The following is a 22715-nucleotide window of genomic DNA, read 5'->3' as shown; positions in this document are numbered from 1 at the left end:
ACTCACCTTTCAGTTAGCATGTAGCCGCCAAGGACATTAACTGTTTACACCACCAGGAACTCTGCAGCTCCAGCATCTATAGGGAAAGAGTCAGAGCTTCGCCACGGAGATCGCCTGGCCGATCGCCCACCCAGATTCTGCCCCAGACCCCCCAGACACAAACGCTGCTTGCTTGCTCTGATGCTTTTCCTTCACACACCATATAAACAGGAAGCTTTCTGAAACAGAAAGGCTGGACAAGGAAAACTTGCGAAAAACACCAAGACGTTAAAAATGCAATCACACCACTTTTACCAAAGCCGCAAACGAGAAGACCCAAAAACACCAGGAGCAAATCTGCAGGATTTTCCCTGGAAACAGTTTAGGTATTAAGAAATTACATAATCATAAATCCCACCTACAGAGGGGCGCCTTAATGAGTCTCACCTGTACTGGGTAAATTGCACCAGACCCTGAATCTCAGGGCAACACTTGGGCTATGAAATCTAAAACTCATGAATGTTTGCTTAAACTGTACATAATTGTGCTCATTTCTTAGAGAGAGAAAAAAAAAGGAGGGCTTGAATTATTTAAATACGACAGTGCTGTTTAATTTTACATGATTTTATTAATAATATTTTTTATGACAATCTGGTTGCAAATTTTTCTCTTCCTTGGGAGGTTCTCACTGAGCCCTATTTGCTTGGATATCAAGAGCCCAGAAGCACACATTTGGCACAAAAGGACCCTGCTCATCAGATTGCGTTTGGCCCGTCCCGGTTCTCTCTCACGGGTATAATAAGCCAAAACCCCAGACCAGTTGCCATCAAGTCGATTCCAACTCATGGCGACCCCATGTGTGTCAGAGTAGAACTGTGCTCCACGGGGTTTTCAACGGTTGATTTTTCTGAGACTGGTTGCCAGGCCTTTCTTCTGTGTCGCCTCCGGGTAGGCTCAAACCTCCAACCTTTCAGTTAGCAGTTGAGCTTGTAAACTGTTTGCAGTGCCCAGGGACTCCTAAATCAGTTGTCATCAAATTGTCACGGACTCGTGGCGCCCCCACCTGTGTCACAGTAAAACTGTGCTCCGTAGAGTTTTCAGTGGCTGACTTTTTGGAAGTAGACCTCCAGGCCGTTCTTCTGAGGCTCCTCTCGGCAGACCTGAACCTCCAGCCTTTTGGCTAGCAGCCGAGCACATTCACCGTTTGCAGCCCTCAGGTACTCCTTGCAGTCCCCCTCCTTTTCAATACAACCCTTAGTAAACTATTTATTTAGACAAAAAATAATAATAAAGGTACTCATCTGGCTACATACTTATTTGAAATTTGATTTTCAAGATAATTCTCCCATTTTCAAAGTGCTCTAGAGCTCATTTAAAGCTGCCTTGGAGTCGGTGAGAAATCCTGTCTTCCCTGTTATATTGAACTGGCCGCTGATACGGTAGACTTTTCTGCCCCTATCGGGTGCTCTGTGCTGTTTACTGCTATCAATTCCTATTTTGGGTAAATTACATCAGGCTCTAAATTCCAGGAAAACTCTTGGATAGAAGCTCCGTTTGGTTGATGGGTTATGATTTCATTTGGCGTGCTTCCTCACCGTGGGCTTTATTCCACGTGGTGGCATTTGAGGAGTGAGGTGTGTCCACGGGGACAAATGGGCTCACGGCACCCCAAGGCTTTTCTCCTGTGGGTTCCCCAGAGAGGTGATTTTGAGAAACTGTGAGGGACTACTTCCACCTAGTGGCCTGCAGGGAGCATGACCCAAGTCACCGGCCTCAGAAGGTGTTCTGTGCCATGGAGTCCAGTAGAACTGCCCCGTAGGGTTTCCAAAGCTCTGAACCTTTACAGAAGCCGTGGAATGGCTCCTGGGTTCGAACCTCCGACCTTTTGGTTAGCAGCTGAGTGCTTAATCGGTGTGCCACCAAAACCTGTAAACCAATCCCGTTGCCGTTGAGTCGATTCGGACTCATAGCGACCCTATAATGTGCCACCAGGGCTCCTCAAATCTCTATCTGACTCTTGAACTGAAAGACAAAAAGTTAAAAAGTAAAACTGAAGATGCTTCTAGGACTTTCCAGGCCACTGTTATAGAAAAAAATAAAGAGAAACTCCTGGGGGTCTTGTATGTTCACAAATTCCCTCCATTTTTTTCACCTTGTGTAAACGTTTGTTGACAAAGCACTTTGTGTTGTTGTTACCACCATCCAGTCGGCTCCGACTCATGGCGACCCCGTGCACAACAGAACGAAACACTGCCCGGTCCTGGGCCGTCTGCACAATCGTTACTTTGCTCCAGTCCACTGTTGTGACGTCTGAGTATTTGGAGTGTTTTCCAACCTAGGCGCTCATATTTCGGCACTTTATTAAACGATGTTCTGCTGTGGTCCGTACGGTTTTCACGGGCTGATTTTTGAAAGTAGATTGCCAGGCCTTTCTTCCTAGTCTGTCTTAGTCTGGAAGCTCCGCTGAAACCTGTCCACCATGGGTGACCCCGCTGGTGTTTGAAATACGGGTGGCATAGCTTCCAGCATCACAGCAACATGCAAGCCAACACAACACAACAAATTCACGGACAGGGGTGTGTGAGTGTACTTCGCAGTTTCTGTCTTTCCACATGTTCCCCCCACGCTGTCACCTCCGGCAAACCTCCGCTGATGAACCATATTTTGTAGACCTTTAACAGAGAGCTTCTCTCTCAGAGATAGCGAGGATTCGGGATTCAAGCTTCTCGCTGGGCAGCCTTCTGAAACCCTCCTATAGGCCAGCAGTACGGAGGTTTGAGAATAGAAAACGTAATTTTCCAAACACGTCTCGGATACAGCCATCAAGTTTGTAGGTAAATAACCAAGCACAGAGGTCTTTCTAGGTCTACCTTCTATGCTTAACGTTGTTGTTCTCAGGTGCCATGGAGTCGATTTCGACCCGTAGCAAGCCCATGTGACAGAGTAGGAACTGCCCCCTAGGGTTTCCTAGGCTGTCATCTTTACAGGAACCCATTGCCAGGTCTCTCTTCCGCAGAGCTGCTGGGTGCATTCCAACAGACAACCTTTTGGTTAGCAGCCACGCACTTCACCATTGTACCACCAAGGCCTTCCTTAATATCTGTGATAAATCCAGAGCCAGCAACCTGCAGAGAAAGCAAGGTGGCTCCGTACAAGATTCCAGGTAAAAATGGACAATGACCGGGAGGGGGATGTGGGATTATCCCAGTGATTGTCTCAGTTTTTGTCTGCACTTTCAATGTGATAAGAAACAACGAGTCCTCTTAATTCTACCCGTCTGTCAATATATCCACAAGAGCCCTGGTGGTACAGTGGTTAAGCACCCGGATGCTATTTAAAAGGGTGGTTGTTCGAACCCACCAGCCACTCTTCTGAAGACCTGGTGATCTGCTCCAGTAAAGTTTGTAGCCTAAGAAACCCTATGGGGCAGTTCTACTCTGTCATGTGGGGTCGCCACGAGTCTGAATCAACTTGAATGCATACAAAAACACACCCCATTTTTAAACTATCATTCAAATGTCTGTTCTGGGATTCCTGACCTTCATATAAGTTATTTTGAAATATCTGTGATTGCCTGGTGGGAGTCCCCGAGTGGTGCAAATGGCTAACATGCTCGGCTGCTCACCGAAAGTTTAGAGGTTCAAGTTCACCCAACTGTGCCTCAGAACAAAGGCCTGGCAATCTAATCCTGGAAAATCAACCATCGAAAGCCCAGTGGAGCACAGTTCTGCTCTGACACACACAGGGTCACCGTGAGTCAGGGGTCGGGGAGGGGGGGACTCCACATCAGTAGGTTTTTTTGTTGTTGTTGCTATTTTTAGTTTTGTTGGTTGTACTATCAAGGTATCCTGTTCATTAGCTACCATTCAAACATCTGTCCTGTGGTTTCATCTTGGCGTGGGTGTTTTGGAAGGTCCGGGACTGCCTGCATAGGGGTGGGAACAAATATAGTTCTCCTCACGGCACATAGCTTGATTCCCCAGAATGAAAAGAATAACAAGCTGCTGTATGTTCGTTCCAGGGGCCCTAGTGGTGCAGTGGTTAAATCGCTTGACTGCTAACCGAAAGGTCGGACCCACCAGCTGCTGTGCTGGAGAAAGATAAGGCAATTTGCTCCCGTAAAGATTGCATCGTTGGAAACCCTATGGGGCAGTTCTGCTGTGTCCTACAGGGTCACTATGAGTCGGAATCTACTTAACGGCCGTGGGTTTGGTTTATTTTTGTTTGGGCTGTTTGTCCTGCCTGTGATGGATGCTAACAGAAACATGAAAACAGTAAACTCTAGGAGACACGACATTTCTTTTGTTCTGGAGCCAGGCTGGGGGGTGGTTTGGGGCCGGACGCAGCCCCCTCCTCCTTTTCTCTCCTTTAAGTGACAGACAGGTGGCTGCCCAAATGCCTCCCGTGTTCCCAGACTTTGGAAATCTGAAAACGCCTGGCTCTTTACAGCTCACGTTGAATAAGTATCATTTCTCCAACAACCCCGAGGGGGCGGGAGCTCCAAACACACATCAAAAGTTTAGTATGTAAATTAATTTAATTACAAAACATAACACCGTGCGCACGTGTTTAGAAAGTGGTGCAGTCCACCCAGGTCGGGAGGAATGGCTAAATTTCTCCCAGGCCTCCCCCTAGGAAGGCCTGTTTTCCTTTAGAAGTGAGAACGCTATTTTATCTGTCAGGGGGACATTCACAGGCTGTATTTCTTCTCTCCTACACTGCGAAACCTGAAGAGGTTTCATTTCTGTTTCTTTGGAAGGGGGAGCAGATTCCAGCTGGTTATGCCCCTTAGCTGGGCACGTCTAAAGGACTATGGAATTTATGTGAAGGCTGTGTGCAAGGCAAAGGAGCTGGTGGTGCAATGATTAAGCACTCAGCTGCTAACCAAAAAGTCAGCGGTTCAAACCCACCCAGAGGCACCTGAGAAGAAAGGCCTGGCAACTTGCTTCCTTAAAGATTACAGCCTGGGAAACGTTAGGGAGCAGTTCTGCCACATGGGGTCTCTAGGAGTTGGAATCCACCCAACGGTACCCAACCAGAGCAACACTGTGTTGACACAACAGGGCACAAGACAGCTGTTTACTTCTTTAGAGGTCAACGCCTATGAGGCCTGGTTCCAAAAACACCCACAGCTAGTGCTGCAGGATTTTATTTCAAAATGTTATCAAATTTAATTCAAAACATGGACACTAGATAGTTCTGCCCTACACAGAAATCGAAAATATCTCCAGAGGGTATGCACTGTGACGCTGTTAGCCAAGCCACTGTTGTGGTATTGCACATTTATTCTGGGAGACCTGGAGGCACAGCGGTTAAAAACTTGGCTGCTAACCAAAAAGTCAGCAGTTCGAATCCACCAGCCGCTCCTTGGAAACTCCATGGGGCAGTTCTACTCTGTCCTGTAGGGCAGTTATGAGTCCAAATCAACAAGACGGCAACCGGTTTTTGTTGTTGTTGTTTGTTTTTACTTATCCTAAGGAGCCCTCGTGGCACAGTGGTTAAGCACTTGGCTGCTAACCGAGAGGTCGATGGTTTGAACCCACCCAGAGGCTCCACAGGAGAAAGGCCTGGCAATCTGCTCCTGCAAAATGACAGCCTAGGAAACCCTATGGGGCCGTTCTGCGCGGTCACATGGAGTCGCTCTGAGTTGGAATGGACAAGACGGCCCCCAGCAACAGTGTGACAGCGCTGAGGACGGGCTTAGGGAGACTGGCTCCAGAGTTACGGGTTCTGCTGCCATAAAAGAGGCCTCCCCCCACCACCACCCCGTCCAGGGGCACAGAGATATTTGTTCTCCTGCTAGAAAGCCTTATTTTAAAGAGGGGGTGGAGGAAGGCTGGAGTCACACCTATAAACACCAGCAAAAAAAAAAAAAAACAGCGTGCCTGTTCTGAGGTGTGCCGTGTGATTTGTGAATCGGCTTATTTTTTGATTTTTGAGGCATCAAACAGCATAAGTTGCATTATTTTTAGTAATGAGGACTCTACACCTATGAAATTAATTAGAAGATTTTTTTTTTCCCTACTATTAGAGGCTGGCTTTACAAGCCTTTTTGGTGTTAGGTGAAATTGAGTCAGCTCCAAATCACGGCAACCCCACATACATCAGAATGAAACCTCGCCGGGTCCTGCACTGTCTTCTTGATCCTTGGTGTGTTTGACCCCACTGTTGCGGCTATCGAGTCAATCCATCTCACGGAGGGTTTTCCTGGTTTTCGCCAACCCTCCACTTTACCAAACATGGTATCTTTTCCAGCGATTGTTCTTTCCTGGTGATGCTTCCAAAGAAAGCCAGCCAAAGTCTCTCCATCCTCACTTCTAAGGAGCTTTCTGGTTGTATTTCCTCTAAGACTGGCAGTGCACGGTGTTTTACATATTCTCCGCCAACATCTTAATTCAAATGTGTCAATTCTTCTTCAGCCTTCTTTTCCCTAGTCCAGCTTTTGCATGTATAGGAGGCGATTGAGAAGGCCACAGCTTGGGTCAACGGCACCTTAGTCTTTGCTTTTTAACACTTTAAAAGAGGTTTTGTTTTTCTTTGGAATGCAGGCAGAAATGCAGATAGAATTAAGTACTTGATGGATTCAAGCACTAACGTACAATTACGGCCTGGGGATCCGGACAGAAAGCAGACAAACTCGTCAAACCATGGGTCTGCGGCTGGAGGGACTGGGGAGTCAGGCTGCTTCCTTCTCTGGGAGATCAGGAGGGCTTAGGGTCCTTGGGACTTCTCCGCCCCCCGTCCACCCAGAACACACGCTGACATCGCAAACCCAGTCCACATCCACACTGCCTATTTTGTAGGTGCTCCAATATCCTTGCCAAGGAGAGTGGGCAGCACAATGGTTAAGTGTTCAGCTGCTAACCAAAAGGCGTCCGTCTTATTTCCATCAGCTAACGGGACAGGACAAGAACCCTTGTTTGGTTACACTGGTGCTATCAGGTCAGCCTGGACTAACGTATTAAATAGATTTCATTTTTTTAGAGCAGTTTTGGGTTTACAGTAAAATTGAGCAGAAAGTACGGAGTTCCCATCCTCCCTTTCCCCAGAGCAGTTTTTCCTGTTGTTACATCTTACATCCCTGTGACACATTTGTTACAATGGGAAAACCAACACTGATACATTGTTACCAGTTAAAGCGCATAGTTTGCAGAAGTGTTCTCTCTCTCTGTTGTACAGTCCTCTGGGTTTTGAAAAACACATAATGTCCTCCGTCCACCATTACTGTGTTAAACCTAAAGTTTCGCTGCGTTAAAAATCTCCACAGGTCCATGGTCTCGGGGAACATCTAGCTCAACTGGCATAACATAGTTTATTATAAAGAAAACGTTCTATATTCTACTTTGGTGAGTAGCGTCTGGGGTCTTAAAAGCCTGTGAGCAGCCATCTAGGATACTCTACTGGTCTCACCCCTTTGGGAGCAAGGAAGAAAGAAGAAAACTAAAGATACAAGGGAAAGATGAGTCCAAAGGACTAATGGACCACAACTACCACGGCCTCCACCAGACCGAGTCCGGCACAACCCGATGGTGCCCAGATACCATGACTGACTGCTCTGACAGGGATCACAATAGAGGGTCCCTAACAGAGCTGGAGAAAAATATAGAACAAAATTCTAACTCACAAAAAAAGAGCAGACTTACTGGCCTGACAGAGACTGGAGAAACCCTGAGAGTATGGCCCCCCAGACACCCTTTCAGCTCAGTAGTGAGGTCATTCCTGAGGTTCACCCTTCAGCCAAAGATTGAACAGGTGCATGGAGGAAAACAAGAGGCGCACCAGCCTAGAGAGCAGGGACTGGAAGGCAGGAGGGAACAGGAAAGCTGGTAATAGGGAACCGAGGGTTGAGAAGGGAGAGTGTTGACATGTCGTGTGGTTGTTAACCAATGTCATAGAACCATGTTGTACTAAGTGTTTAATGAGAAACTAGTTTGTTCTGTAAACCTACATCTAAAATACAATAAAAAAAGTGCATAATAATTATATCATAAAAAAAAAAAACTCCACATTTTGTGTGTGTGTGTGCGCTTGTGTGCGCACGTGCTTTTGGTGAAAGTTTATGGTGCAAATTAGTTTCTCATTCAAAATTTTATACACAAATTGTTTTATGACATTGGTTACAATTCCTGCAATGTGTCAGCACTCTCCCCCTTTCCTTCCCACCCTAGGTTCCCTGTGTCCATTCGTTCATCTCTCTGCTTCCTACCTTCTCCTCTTGGCTTTAGGGCAGGAGTTGCTCGTTTGGTCTCTATACTTGACTGAACTAAGAAGCTCGTTCCTCACATGTGTGATTGTTAGTTTTATAGCCCTGTCTAATCTTTGGCTGAAAGGTGGCCTTTGGGAGTGTCTTCAGTTCTGAGTTGGCAGGGTGTCTGGGGGCCATCGTCTCGGGGGTTCCTCCAATCCCTGCCAGAGCAGTAACTCTGGTCTTTTGTTTTGTGAATTTGATTTTTGTCCTGCATTTTTCTCCCAGTCTGTCTGCGACCCTCTGTTGTGATGCCTGTTAGAGCGGTTGGTGGTGGTAGCCAGGTACCCTTTAGTTCTGGGCTCAGGTCAGTGGAGGCTAAGGTTCATGTGGTCCGTTAGTCCTTTGGCCTAATATTTTCCTTGTGGCTTTGGTTTTCTTCATTCTCCTTTGCTCCAGATGGAATGGGACCAACAGCTGTATCTTCGAGGGCCACTCACAAACTTTTAAGACCCCAGACGCTACTCAACAAGTAGGATGTAGCACATTTTTCTTATGAACTATGCTATGCCAATTGACCCAGATGTCCCCCGAAACAATGGTACGCATGCGTCACCCCCAGTAACTTGGTCCCTCAAGGTGTTTGGATGTGTCTAGAAAGCTCCTACGATGGTGCCCTTTGTGTTCTGTTGTATATATGAACATACATGCTGTACATACAAGTATGTGTGTGAAAATACCTGCAGCCTAACCAGCTATGGCTGCTAACCAAAAGGTTGGCAGTTCAAATCCACCAGACGCTCCTTGGAACCTCTATGGGGCAGTTCTACTCTGTCCTATAGGGTTGCTGTGAGTCGGAATTGACTCGACGGCAGTGGGTGGTTAACCTAAATATGTATATGGGTGTAATAAAACACACCCCCTCCCCCTATTCACCATACATATCTGCCTATGTATCTGCTTGTATTTTTTTTTTCTTTTTTACTATTGTTGTAGGGTTGTATATCATAGTACGTGCTGTGGTTGCTTCTTTTTTCTCTCCCCTTGTGGGTGGTGGGGTGTGTTCCTCTAAGTGTCTTCCTTTGCCTCGGTCATGCTGTGTTAACTTCCCCTTTAGTCTTTATTTTTTAGAGCAGTTTTAGGTGGACAGTAAAATTAATCAGGGAATACAGTGTTCCCATATACCCTTCTCCCACCATACAGTGTCTCCCATTGGTAGCATCTTATATTCCTCTGTTACTTTTGTTACCAGGGATCAGCCAACATGGATACATTACTAGTAACCAAAGCCCATGGTTCTCACTGTTCCTAGTTCCCCTGGAGTCCACTTCATGCCTGTCAGAGGAGAACTGTGCTCCTCACGGTTTTCAATGGCTGATTTTTGGATATATTGCCAGGTCTTTCTTCCAAAGCACTTCTGGCTGGACTGAAACCTCTAGCCTTACAGTTAGCAGCTGAGTGCTTAACTGTTTGTACCACTCAGGGACTCCTATAGTTTACACTTGGATTAACTCTTCGCGTTGCACCTTCCTGCGGGTTTTGACAAATACATAATCACATGTGTCCGCCATTACAGTATCAAACAGAATAGGCTCTTTGAATAAAAAATCTCCAAACCCATTGTTTTTGAGTCAATTCAGACTCATAGCAACCCTTTCAGACAGGGTAGAACTGCCCCATAAGGTCCCCAAGGAGGGGTTGGTAGCTTCAAACTGCTGGCCTTCCAAGCCCTTAACCACTGCGCCACCAGGGCTCCATAAAAAAAAATCTCCAGTCACATTTTTTTTTAATTAATAAAACGCGTTGGCATCTAGTCGATTCCGACTCATAGAGACCCTATAGGACCGAGTAGAACTGCCCCATAGGGTTTGCAAGGAGCTGGTGAATTTGAACTGCTGACCTTTTAGTTAGCAGCTGAGCTGTTTAACCACTATGCCACCAGGGCTCCTTTTTAATTAATATCCCCCCCTCTACTTTTTCTGAGCACTTTTAAGGTTACAGAAAATTGAGCAAAAAGTACACAGAGTACCCACATACCCTTCTCCCCTAGCACAGAAATTCTCCTATTAGTAACATCTTGCAATTATGTGGTCCATTTCTAACAATTGAAGCCCAATATTGATACATTGTTGTTAACTAGAGTTCACAGTTTACAGGGCAAGAATAGCCCAGGGATCTACTTCTGAAAACCAGCCAGTGGAAATCCAATGGATCACAACTGATCATGGGGATTGTGCCGGACCGGGCAGTGTGTCGTTCCATCGTGCATGGGGTCACCATGAGTCGGGAGCCGATTCAGCAGCAGCTAACAATCGCTTACATCAGGGCTCGTGCTTTATGCTGTCCAGTCCTGTGAGCTTTGACAAAATAACGCCATGTGTCCACCATGACAGTATCAGGCCCATAATTCCACTGCTCTGATAATAAATTCAAGGCTCATTTTCACATTTCCATTCGTCGCCTCGTTTGCCCAGGGGCAGCCCACTCTGTGCAGGTCCTGGGCTTGGGGAGCCTTGGAGTCAGCACCCAGCTGGAGGGTCCTCATGGAGGAACACACATTTACGTGGGCAGGTGTGCAGGGAAGCTGCTCGAATGTTACAGAGACTTGGACAGGGAGCCCCGGTTCTGCCCGTGGTGGGCAGGTAGGATGTTTATAGGGGTCCACAGGGTTAGAAAGCCCCCAGCAGCCTGGAAGAGATAATTTCATCTGCTTTTTTTTTTTTTCCAGACCAGTAAGGTAAACCCTCCATGAGACAGACTGACACAGTGGTCACAACAATGGGCTCCAACATACCAGTGAGCGTGACAATAGTGCAGAATCGGGCAATACTTTGTTCTGTTGTACATGGAGTTGTCGCAAGTCACAGCAGATTCATAGGCAACCAATAACAACACCCAAGGTGGGATCAGAGATTCCCCAGCTTTAGGGAATTCAAGCCTTGAGCAACTTCCTAGAGAAGGTGAATGACTCTCTAAAAAAATATTCTATCACACACGAAGAGCGGGAGCCCGTCACTGTGAATAATCGGTCGACACTGCTCGGATTTTATGTGTGAGCGAATCCAGAGTGCTCCGTGACCCCCACAGAATCCCGGAGACGTGAGTGACCCCATATGGAATCTAAGGACCCAAGTCGTATGAAAAACACAATCTGCCTGTGATAAGTTTATAAGTTTCAGCTACAAACGAAGGCACATTTATGCGATGCGGAAATTAAAGAGTCCTTACCTTCTCCGGCTAAAATGAGCTTCCAGAATCCCTTACTCTCTGCATTCAGGGTGGTGACCACCCAGATGCGGAAGCCGGGCACAGAGCCGAGGAAAATTCCCTGCTTAAGGAGTTCTTGGTGTCCTCAGCTCCGGTCAGACCAACAGGACCCTGTAACAGGGCTCAGCAAAGCACTAACTGGGAAATAGTTGGCTCAGTTGTTACAAAATTGAGCTGTTGTTTGCAAAAGGGCATGCCCAGTGCTGGGAATGTTAGAATGTGAATGTGTGAGTACGTGTGTGAGTGTGTGGCTGTTAGTGAGTGTGCGATTAGGAGGTGAGTGAGCGTGTGGGTGTACTCATCTATGAGTGTGCATGAGTGTGTATGTGTTATCAATATGTGAGTGTGTGTGAGAAGTGTGTGAGTGTGTTAGTGTGTGGGTGCAAGGGTGTGCATAAGTGTGTAGTTGTCTGCTAGTGGTTGAGTGAGTGAGCGTGTGAGTGTGAGTAGTGGGTGGGTATGGGTGTGTGTGAGTGTGGGTCTATGAGTGTGGAAGGGTGTGTGTGTGAGTTGTAGCTGAGTGAGTGTGAGTGTGTGCCTGTGCACGAGCGTGTGTGAACATGCGTGCGTGACAAGTCTGTGTATGCGTGAGTACACGCCTGTGTCTGAGGATTTTACACCTCAGAACTTTGTACAAAGCAAGTCGGTCAGCACAGCTTGACCAAGGCACCATCATAGAAGCTTTCTACACACATCCAAACACCCCGAAGGACTGAGCAACTGGGGCCGAGGGCTGGGGACCACGGTCCCAGAGGTCATCTAGGTGAATTGTCATAACATCCTTCATGAAGAGAATGTCCGACAGCTGACCGTGGTGAGTAGCATCTGGGGTCTTGAAAGCTTGCGAGTGGCCATCTAATATACATCTACTGGCCTCACCCCGTCTGGGCCAAAGGAGAATGAAGAAAACCAAAGACAAAAGGGGAAGATTAATCCAAAGGACTACTGGACCACAACTACCACAGCCTTCACCTGTCTGAGCCCAGAACTAGGTGGTGCCTGCCTACCACCACCGACTGCTCTGTCAGGGATCACAACACAGGGTCTCAGACAGAGTGGGAGAAAAATGTAGAACAAAAGTCAAATTCACAAAAAAGACCAGACATACTGGTCTGACAGAGACTGGAAGAATCCCTGAGACTATGGCTCCCAGACATCCTTCTAACTCAGAACTGAAGCCACTCCCAAAGTTCACCCTTCAGCCAAAGATTACCCAGACCAAATCAAACCCATTGCCATCGGGTCAATTCCGACTCATAGCAACCCTATAGGACACAGTAGAACTGCCCATAGAGTTTCCAAAGAGCGCCTGGTGGATTTGAACTGCTGACCTTTTGGTTAGCAACCACAGTTCTTAAGCAATATACCACCAGGGTTCCCATCAGCCAAAGATTAGACAGGCCCATAAAACAAACAACAACCCACCTGAGGAACATGGTTCTTAATTCAATCATGTTTATAAGACCAAAAGGGCAACACCTGCCCAAAAGCAAAGAGGAGAAGGCAGGAAGGGACAGGAAAAATGGCCAGATGGCAACAGGGAATTGGGGCACAGAAGGGGAAAGAGTTGGCACATTGCAGGGATTGCAACAATGTCACAAAAAATTTTGTGTATAAATTTTTGATTGAGAAAATAATTTGCCCTGTAAAATTTCACCTAAAGCACAATTTTTAAAAAATGTAAACTTAAAAAAAAAAAAAAAGACTTGGACTTAAGACTTAGAGCCTCTTGGCCCACGAAGCTCAACATTTCCTAAATCCACGGGGTTTTCTTGGCAGACATACAGACGTACAAATTTAGCCTCTAAATATTCATCTAATGAGAAGTTTTTTAATTGAAAAAAAATGTGAAAATGTAGTAAGCAGCAATGCTAAGAAAACATAGACATTTTTACGATGCGTTCTCCCTGAGTAGCCAGCGGCACCTCACTGCGGCTGGCTTATGTCTGGGAAATTTTTTTTCTGTTAAAAAACCTAATAGTTTTTTGCATGTAATTTAAGCACACCCACGATGACCTGGATAGCCCTCGTCTTGTGTGTGATAGGAGACAGACAGGAAGTGCTTTCAAACCCAAAGGTTAACTTTTCATTAAAGTGAGGACTAGTTTGTCTGGATGGATTGCTGAGCTAAGTTTTTATGGCTCAATTCTGAGCACACATAAATGCTGAGAAACTGTAATTCCAGCATAACATATATACCCTGAAAGGACTTTCTAGAGATTCTGGGCTTAAGTTAATGAGTAAATTTCTCGAGGATAACGAAAGCTATGTTTTCGATGCCTGATTTTCCTCAAGGAGATTGCCAGGCCTTTCTTTTGAGGTTCTTCTGGGTGGACTCGAACCTACATCCAGTCAAGCTTGCTAACTATTTGCTAACCATTAGTCCTGAAGTATTTCTTCCCAAATAGTTCATTAATTACAAAGGGCAAGATGGTAACTTCCCAAGTCAAGGGACTTTGTACAAAATAATGGCCTGAAGTCTTCAAAACAAAATATTGTCTGAAATATAGTGCCGGAAGATGAGCCCCATAGGATGAAAGACACTGAAAATACACAATGGCTGAAATAGCGGAGTCGAGCTACCAACAATCGTGAAGATGGCTCAGGACTAGGCAACGTTTTGTTCTGTTCTGCTCGGGTCGGAGCTGACTCGACGATAACTTTCAACGGCTCTTCCAAAAATCAAGGTTAAAATAATAATAAGGGTCTTCTTTAAGTCAAACAGTAAGTTCGTTTATCAGTAAAGAATGTCTCTGCCCTGAGCATCGTGCTCTTTTAAAGAACTACGTATATGGGATCGAACTGAGAACAGCAACCCTAAAGTTTAGATAGGAAGCTTAGGGGGCAGTGAGTAGATGTGAGTGGGGGAGGAACAACTCAGAAAAGGAGGGTGAGAATGGTCGCCCAACTCCAAGAATGTCATCCACGTCACTGAATTGTAGGTGCAGAAACTGTTGAATTGGTGAAAGGTTATCTGTGTATATTTTCAATAACGACAACAGCTACAAAATGTTTTTAAATCAAGGTGAAGAAAGACCATGAAAGGCTGAGTAATTGCTGCAGACTAGATACTAAAATCAGAGAGTGAAAGAGGGCCAGTTATTATTATTTGCAGTAGCTGTGTTCTGTAAGGTTGCCATGAACACTGACGGCAAATAAGGTATTACCACTGCGGCGGAAATACAGGGTTAGGTTCCTGTGAGCCTGTGGTCACTACATTTTCACCATCCAATCCATACGTAACCTCGTTTTGTGTGTGTTTCTCTTTAAAGAAACCTTACTTAATATATGGCGCCCTGGCGGTGCACTGATTAAGAGCTTGGCTGCTAACCAAAAGGTTGGCAGTTCAAATCCACCAGCGACTTCTTGGGAATCCTATGGGGCAGTTCTACTCTGTCCTATAGGCTCACTATGAGTCAGAATCCACTCGATGGCAACGAGTTTGGTTTTTGGTTTTTATTTACTATGTGGAGCCCCTTGGTGTTGCAAACGGTTAAGTGCCAACTACTAAAGGTTGGCAGTTCAGGCTCACTCAGAGGTGCCTTGGAAGAAGGCCTGGTGATTTGCTTCTGAAGGGTCACAACCTGGAAAACCCTATGGGGCAGCTCTACTCAGCACACACGGGGTCACCACGAGTTGGAGTCTGCTCGACAGCTACTAACAACGCTGTCTCAGGGTGGGTTCTCCAGAGAAGGAAAACCAGTAAACTGTACAAATATCTACATAGAGAGATTTGTATAAGGAAATGGCTCATGAGGGTGTAGAGGCTGGAACGTCCCAAAATCCGTGGGTCAGGCTGGAGGATTTTCCTGATTCACATAGCCGCAGGGGCTGGGAAACCCAGGACTGGCAGGTCAGAGGGCAGGGCTCCTGCTTACAGGCTGCAGAGACTGTCAGGAAATACCTCAGGTAAGCTGCTAGCTCGAGTCCCAAGAAGCAGAGGTCAGGTGAAGAGGAGGCAGCAGCAGGGTCCAGAACCAGGAAAAGCTCATGAGCCTTGCCGGAATGTCCACTTGTATTTGATGCAGGCCACATCCCAAAGGAAATTCCCCTTCAACCGATTGGTTACTCACAGCAGATCCCATCATGGAGGTGATCACATCATATCAGATCCCATCGTGGAGGTGATCGCGTCATGTCAGATCCCATGGTGGGGGTGATCACATCATCACACGACTGCCAGACTACATCATAGCTGCCAAACCACTGAGAATCGTGGCCCAGCCAAGCTGACACACAACCCTCAAGATCATGAGCTTTCAATGTCTGTTGTTGACTGAAGAATATCGACCTAGGGGAACCAAGCTAATCTAACACAGGTCTTTTCTCTGCAAGGCATGTCACACTGATCCTTGGCTTAGGATAACCACGCAGCACTTCAGCTCCATGCCTGGGGGCCTTTGAAAGAGCAAAATCACCAATAAAAAGCACAGAAATGAGAAATGTGCGTGGCACTAAACAAACCACGAAGAAGGCCCTTATCCGTTGTAGGCCAGCTGAAGCAAGAAGGAGAGCGTCGCCTTGTTCCAGCTCAGCTGGGTACGTGCATGTCCTGCTTCTCATATTTCTCACCGCTCTGAGCACACCCATGAATGACAGCCATAAATGCCATTGCTGTCAGGGACGGGACAGACCAAGCTTCGTGAGGGCCTGTAAGTCCCAGGGAAAGAGGGGGACCAGAGACAGTTAGGAAAACCTGAGGTCACACAGCGCTGTACAGTGTTCAGTCTTTCTCTGCGAAGGCCTGGCCACTGCCTGTCTGTCTCTGTTCATTCGACTGTGGGGACAGTCGGTGCAGCCTCCCCGCTTACAGCTTTGACCTGAACACATAAACCTGTCACCTGTCTTTTCAGACTGTGGTCTGGGGCAGGCACACCGAATCTCACTCGGGATTTCCAGTTCTTTGCCTCTGAACTTTAAACAGCCTTTTCTGTTATTGATTACCAGGGATGATTAGGACTGGAGATGAACAGAAAGTGAAGTGCCTCTTTGGTAGAGAACGTGGACCAGACAGAGGGGAGATAGACAGCATCTCTCTCAAACCACCATTATCCGCAACACCCACGGCTTCCTTCTGCTGGTTTCCGTGCCGCACGCAAACCCCGAAGTCAGGTACACCCCTGAGAAGGAAAACTACATCTTCCGAGAGTTACCGCATGGTGAGCAAAATTATATCAAATAAAGAGTTGGGGCACAGGGTATTTTTGGGGTGGGGAAACTGTTCTGTCTGATACCGTGATGGTGGGCAGGTGACATTACACATTCGTGAAATATCGTCAGGCTGTACAACACAGGGAATGAACCCCAAAATGAAACATAACCATTTACCTCGGAGTGGGCCCCGACTCGTGGCACCCCTATCTGTGTGTGTCCGAGTAGAACTGTGCTCCACAGGCTTTTCAATAGCTGATTTTTCAGAAGTAGATTGCCAGGCCTTTCTTCCGAGGCACCTCTGGTGGACTCTAACCTCCAACCTTTCTGCTAGCAGCTGACCGTATTCACTGTTTGTGCTGCCCAGGGAATCCTTTAAAGTAGCACCCTGGTTGTATTTACTGTAAAGCTCTCCAGGGCTGGGCTTGTGGGATTGGACAGTCAGCATAAGCATGTCACCAAGATATTTAAGATGGATGTTCTCCAAATGGCTTATAAAGTGGACCTCTAAAGGTATCACTTAAAGAGCAGGGTTCCAAAATAATAGGAAAGAACCAAAAAATCATCCAAAAAAAAACAAACGCATTATCGTCCAGTCAATTCTGACTCACGGCAACCCTGTTAGGGCACGGTAGAGCTGTCCCATTGGGTTTTCTAGCCTGTAATCTTTATGGGAGCAGACTGCCAGGTCTTTGTCACTTGGAGCCCCTGGGTGAGTTCAAACCACCAACGATTCAGCTACCAGCCGAGCTTTTAACCAGTGCACCACCAGGGATCCTTAACCAGATAATGTTGTTGTTGTTGTTGTTGTTAGGTGCCATTGAGTCGGTTCCGATTCATAGCGACCCTGTGCAAAACAGAATGAAACACTGCCCGGTCCTGAGCCATCCTCACAGTCATTGTTATGCTTGAGCTCATTGTTGCACCCACTGTGTCAATCCACCTCGTTGAGGGTCTTCCTCTTTTCCGCTGACCCTGTACTCTGCCAAACATGATGTCCTTCTCCAGGGACTGATCCCTCCTGACAACATGTCCAAACTATGTAAGACGCAGTCTCGCCATCCTTACCTCCAAGGAGCATTCTGGCTGCACTTCTTCCAAGACAGATTTGTTCGTTCTTTTGGCAGTCCATGGGATATTCAATATTCTTCTCCAACACCACAATTCAAAGGGGTCAACTCTTCTTCAGTCTTCCTTATTCACTGTCCAGCTTTCATATGCATATGAGACAATTGAAAACACCATGGCTTGGGTCAGGTGCACCTCACTCCTCAGAGTGACCAAACAATAATTTAGCTTAATTTGTAAAGAATATCTGCCTTGAGCATTGTGCTCTTTTAAGAACTACCTGTATGGGATCAAATTGACTAAAGTAACTGGAAAGGTTATACAGGAAGCTTAGGGGGCAGTGAGTTTATGTTAATGGAGGAGGAACAACTCAGAAAAAGAGGGTGAGAATGTTTGCACAACTTGAGAAATGTAAGCAATGTCTCTGAATTGTACAAGTAGAAACTGTCGAATTGGTGTGTGTTCTGCTGCCTATACCTTCGACAACAACAAAAATAAACAGAGAGAATAGGAAGCAGCGGGGACCGTGGACAAAGACTCAAAAAATGGAGGAATCTTACATCTTATACACCCTACGTACAAGGGTCCTTGTGTGCTCCAGGCCCTTCATTGGAAGGTCAGCATTCTGAGCCTACTGGGGACATGCAGCTGTGGACAGTACCTGAGGTGGCTGGAGCCTGCCCGTGGAAACTGTTCTGTTCACATTTAAATTGCATCTGTACCAATGGGTAACAGGCATTCTTTTTCTTCATTATTCCTCACTATGGGATAAAATGCATCCAAGCAAAACACACTGTTCTGAAAAGGAAGTACCCAATCAGCCTCACAAAGGGCCCCGGGTCCGACCAATCTGCTCTCCCCTAAAATCACCCTCCACCACGGCACAGCCCAGGGGGTCCAGGCAGGTGGAGAGAACTGGGTGGTGGAGCTGCAGGGCCTGGGCTGTGAGGGGGCCGCTCACACATGGCTGTCGGGACACCCAGAGCAGGGCATGGATCAGAGGAACTGTGGGGCGGCCGCCCCTACCCATACACACATACACACACACATACGCCACACAAGCCACATATAGACACCCACACACACACACGCATGCACACGCCACACACTCATACACCCCAGGTGTGATTGCAAAGCCTTTTCTGGACCCCACAGAAAAACAACTTCGACCCAGTTCCCACCTGAAGATCTAAATGTCAGTCACCCAGCAACACTGAGGGCTTCGAGCCTGAAGGAGGGAGAAAGCACTAGAAGCACGTTCGTCCCCACTATCTACAAGCACATCAGAAACCAACTTGATCTCACGTAGTTCTCGTGCCAACGCTTTTCTTATTCCCTTTATTCCAATGGCGTGAAAAGCCAACACAAACTCAAGGGACAGGAGGCTTCATGTGACTGAAATGACGGTTTTCAAACTCAACTGTCTCTTAGACACAGAATCATGTCATGCGTGAAGACCCAGGAGCAGAGGTTGGGTCTCCTGAAGAAAATGTTCACGTGGCTACAAAGGGGACCTTTCTTCTTCAGAAGACCTGCTTCTTGGGGTTGGTATTTTAAAAACAGGCTTCTTTTTATTATCCAAAAGAGCCACACTTCATGTTCTGGAGATCATCCCATAGAAAGCCACCCCCCACCCTGTCTGTCTGTCTGGTAGTCTGTCCTAATGTGGTGGCTTGCATGTTGCAGTAATACTAGAAGTTATGCCACCAGCATTTCAAAATACCAACCGGTCACATGGTGGACAGATTTCAGGTGAGCTTCCGGACTAAGAAGACGGGGAAGAAAGTCCTGATGATTTATGTCTGAACACCAGCCAGTGAAAACCCTAAGGAGCATGACAGAACATTGTCTGAGTCTTGCTTTGACAGGTCATCAGGAGGGCTCCATCTCTGGAGGAGGACACAATGCTTGGTGAAGTCGAGGGCCAGCAAGAGCAAAGGAGACCTTGGTGAGATGGGTTGGCACAATAGCCACAATGATGGACTCAAACATGTTGTCAGTTGTGAGGATGACCCAGGGCTGGGCAACATTTTGTTCTATTGTACATGGGGTCACCATGAGTCAGAGTCAACAGCATCTATCTGTCTATCTCACCCATCCAACCATCCACCCATTCACCCACCTAACTAATCCATCCATCCACCCATCCCTCCATCCACCTACCATCCATCCATCCACCCCATCCATCCATCCACCCACCCAGCATTCATCCATCCATCCATCTATCCCTCCATCCCTCCCTCCATCCATCCATCCCTCCATCCCTCCATTCCTCCATTCATCCCTCCACCCATCCACCCATCCCTCCATCCCTCCACCCCCATCCACCCATCCCTCCATCCCTCCATTCATCCCTCCATCCATCCACCCATCCCTCCATTCCTCCATTCATCCCTCCACCCATCCACCCATCCCTCCATCCCTCCACCCCATCCACCCATCCCTCCATCCCTCCATTCATCCCTCCATCCATCCCTCCATCCCTCCATTCCTCCATTCATCCCTCCATCCATCCACCCATCCCTCCATCCCTCCACCCCATCCACCCATCCCTCCATCCCTCCATTCATCCCTCCATCCATCCACCCATCCCTCCATCCCTCCACCTACCCATCCCTCCATCCCTCCATTCATCCCTCCAACCCTCCATCCATCCACCCATCCCGCCATCCCTCCACCCCCATCCACCCATCCCTCCATCCCTCCATTCATCCCTCCATCCATCCACCCACCCACCATCCATCCATCCATCCACCATCCATCCACCCATGCACCATCCATCCACCCATCCACCATCCATCCATCTATCATCTGTCTATTTATCCCATGGAACAAAAAGTCCAAGAAACTACCCATCGATGCACTTTGTGACAGAAATGATGGTCCCTGTGTGCACCTCGACAGCCCTGGGTTTTTTTTGTGTCGTTTGTGTGCACACAAGAAGGTGGTCTCCATGCACCCTGGCTGTCCTTCTTCAAGATTTTTGTGGACAGCACCAGACAGGAGGAGGTGCAATCTGAGAGCAAGGAACCCCCAAACCAATGAGGTGTTCCACCTACAATGGCCCCACCGTCAAGCCCTGGAATGGAAATGTCCTGGGAATAAAACTGGACCCAGGGAGCCCTTTGGTCTGGCAGTGGGGGTCTTCAGTGCCCCAGACAGCAGCATCATGGGTCCTGGATGGTGCTGACCGCTGGGGCATCTCCTTTGGTCCTTTACCACCAACGTTGACCCTGTTTTTGGCTCTGGAGGGGGCACTCTCTCATAGCATCAAGTATGCATCGTCATCTACCACAAATGAAAAGCCACCCAGGGTGACCACATCACTGTGTTGGGGGGGCCGAAGAGGATGCAGGCCAGGACCCAGGGCCTCTCCCATCTGCATCTGTGGGCACAATGGGCCTGTCATGGGTGCCTCCACCTTGGCCTTGACCAGCTGGACCACGGGCACCTCCTCCAGGGCACAGTCCTCCTCTTCATTCTCCACTTTATTCACAGGGGCCACGTTCTCAGTGAACTTGATCCACTCCTGCAGGGATGGAACATTCTGGCTTAAATCCCGTGAACACACCAAACAGCAGTGTGTCTTACCGCAATGCATGCCCCAAACACGAACCCCTAGCACTTTTTTTTTTTAGTGCACGCAAAATTTTGATATATTCTTCTGTTCTAATTAAAAAAAAAAAAGTTCTAAATCTCCATTTTCCTAGCATAGACTCAGTGAGTGATTAAAGGTAAACCAGTTGCCGTGAAGTTGATCCCGACTCACAGCGACCCTCATGTGTGTCAGAGTAGAACGGTGTCCCACAGATCACCAGGCCTTTCTTGCAAGGCACCTCTAGGTGTTTTTGAACCGCCAAACTTTCAGTTGTAGCTGAACACTTAGCCATTTGTGCCACTCAGGGACTTTTTGATTAAATCTACCCTAATGCTAATACCACCACCCCTCTGTCAGTCTGTCACACTGTGGTGGCTTTCATGTTGCTGTGAGGCTGGAAGCTAGGCCACCAGTATTTCAAATACCAGCAGGGTCACCCGTGGTGGGCAGGTTTCAGCAGACCTTTCAGACTCAGACAGACTAGGAAGAAAGGACTGGTGATTTACTTCTGAAAATCAGCCAATGAAAACTACAGGTCACAACAGAACAGTAATATAGCGCTGGTAATACGAGCCCCTAGGTTGGACGTCACTCAGAATACACACTGGTCACCACAATGGACTCAGGCAGACCAAGGATCATGAAGATGGTGCAGGACCGGAGAACGTTTCCTTCTGTTGTGCACGGGGTGGCCAAGAGTCAAAGCTAACTCATCGACAACCAACAGCACAATGCTAACACATTCAATCCAGTCATGCAGGTATTTGGTTAAGAAGAGGATTCAGGTTGCCCTTGTTGAGTCATTGTCATTGCGTAGCTGTATTTTTGAGGACATCAGCTAAGCAACTATGTATTTAAAATTACTCCTAAAGTAAAATACAAATTCTCATGGAATCTGGACTTTCTGGAGATGTGGAGGTTGGATGAACCCCTGAAACCATTGCTCTGAGATAATCTTTAAACCTTAAACCTGAAGTCTTCTTAAAACCAAACAATAGTTTAGCTTAACTAGGAAAAAAAAGTCTGCCTCGAGCACTGTGCTCTTTTAAGATCTACCTACACAGGGACAAATTGACAACAGCAACTCAAAACGTTAGATAGGAAACTTGGGGGGCAGTGAGTTTATGTTAATGGGGAGGAGCAACTCAGAAAAGGAGGGTCAGAATGGGTGCACAACTCAATGAATGTCATCAAGGTCACTGAACTGTACGTGTAGAAAATGTTAAATTGGCTTATGTTCTCCTGTCTATATTCTTAGAAACAAGAAAAAACAAAATAAACTATGTAAAAATAAAATACTTCCAAGATAAAATGAGTAAATGAGTAAACCAAGTTTCTCTACCAAGTTAGGGAAGCTAGGTTATGAATTTTGTAAAAAGTAGCACGTTCTATAGGGAACTTTACCATCAGATCACAATGGCATTCAATTCTTGTAGGTTGCCTCAAGACTGTGACCAGGTATGCACA

At 47.0% G+C, this 22715-nt stretch overlaps 1 protein-coding gene across 2 annotated transcripts in view; it reads right to left on the bottom strand.

The window, feature by feature from the left end:
- Positions 1-621: 621 nt before the first annotated feature.
- LOC135227211 (cytokine receptor-like factor 2) overlaps positions 622-22715 on the bottom strand; it is a 61706-nt gene continuing 39612 nt past the window's right edge. For both annotated transcript variants that reach the window (XM_064278844.1, XM_064278845.1), the window contains one exon: positions 622-21179. In XM_064278844.1, coding sequence (XP_064134914.1) covers positions 20913-21179 — 267 coding nt within the window. In that variant the 3' untranslated portion in view covers positions 622-20912. The remainder of the gene's footprint in view (positions 21180-22715) is intronic.

Source organism: Loxodonta africana, chromosome Y (assembly GCF_030014295.1).
Source record: "Loxodonta africana isolate mLoxAfr1 chromosome Y, mLoxAfr1.hap2, whole genome shotgun sequence".
Classification (NCBI taxonomy): Eukaryota; Metazoa; Chordata; class Mammalia; order Proboscidea; family Elephantidae; genus Loxodonta; species Loxodonta africana.
The sequence above is the reverse complement of the archived record's forward strand: the minus strand, read 5'-3'. Positions and strand labels throughout refer to the sequence as shown.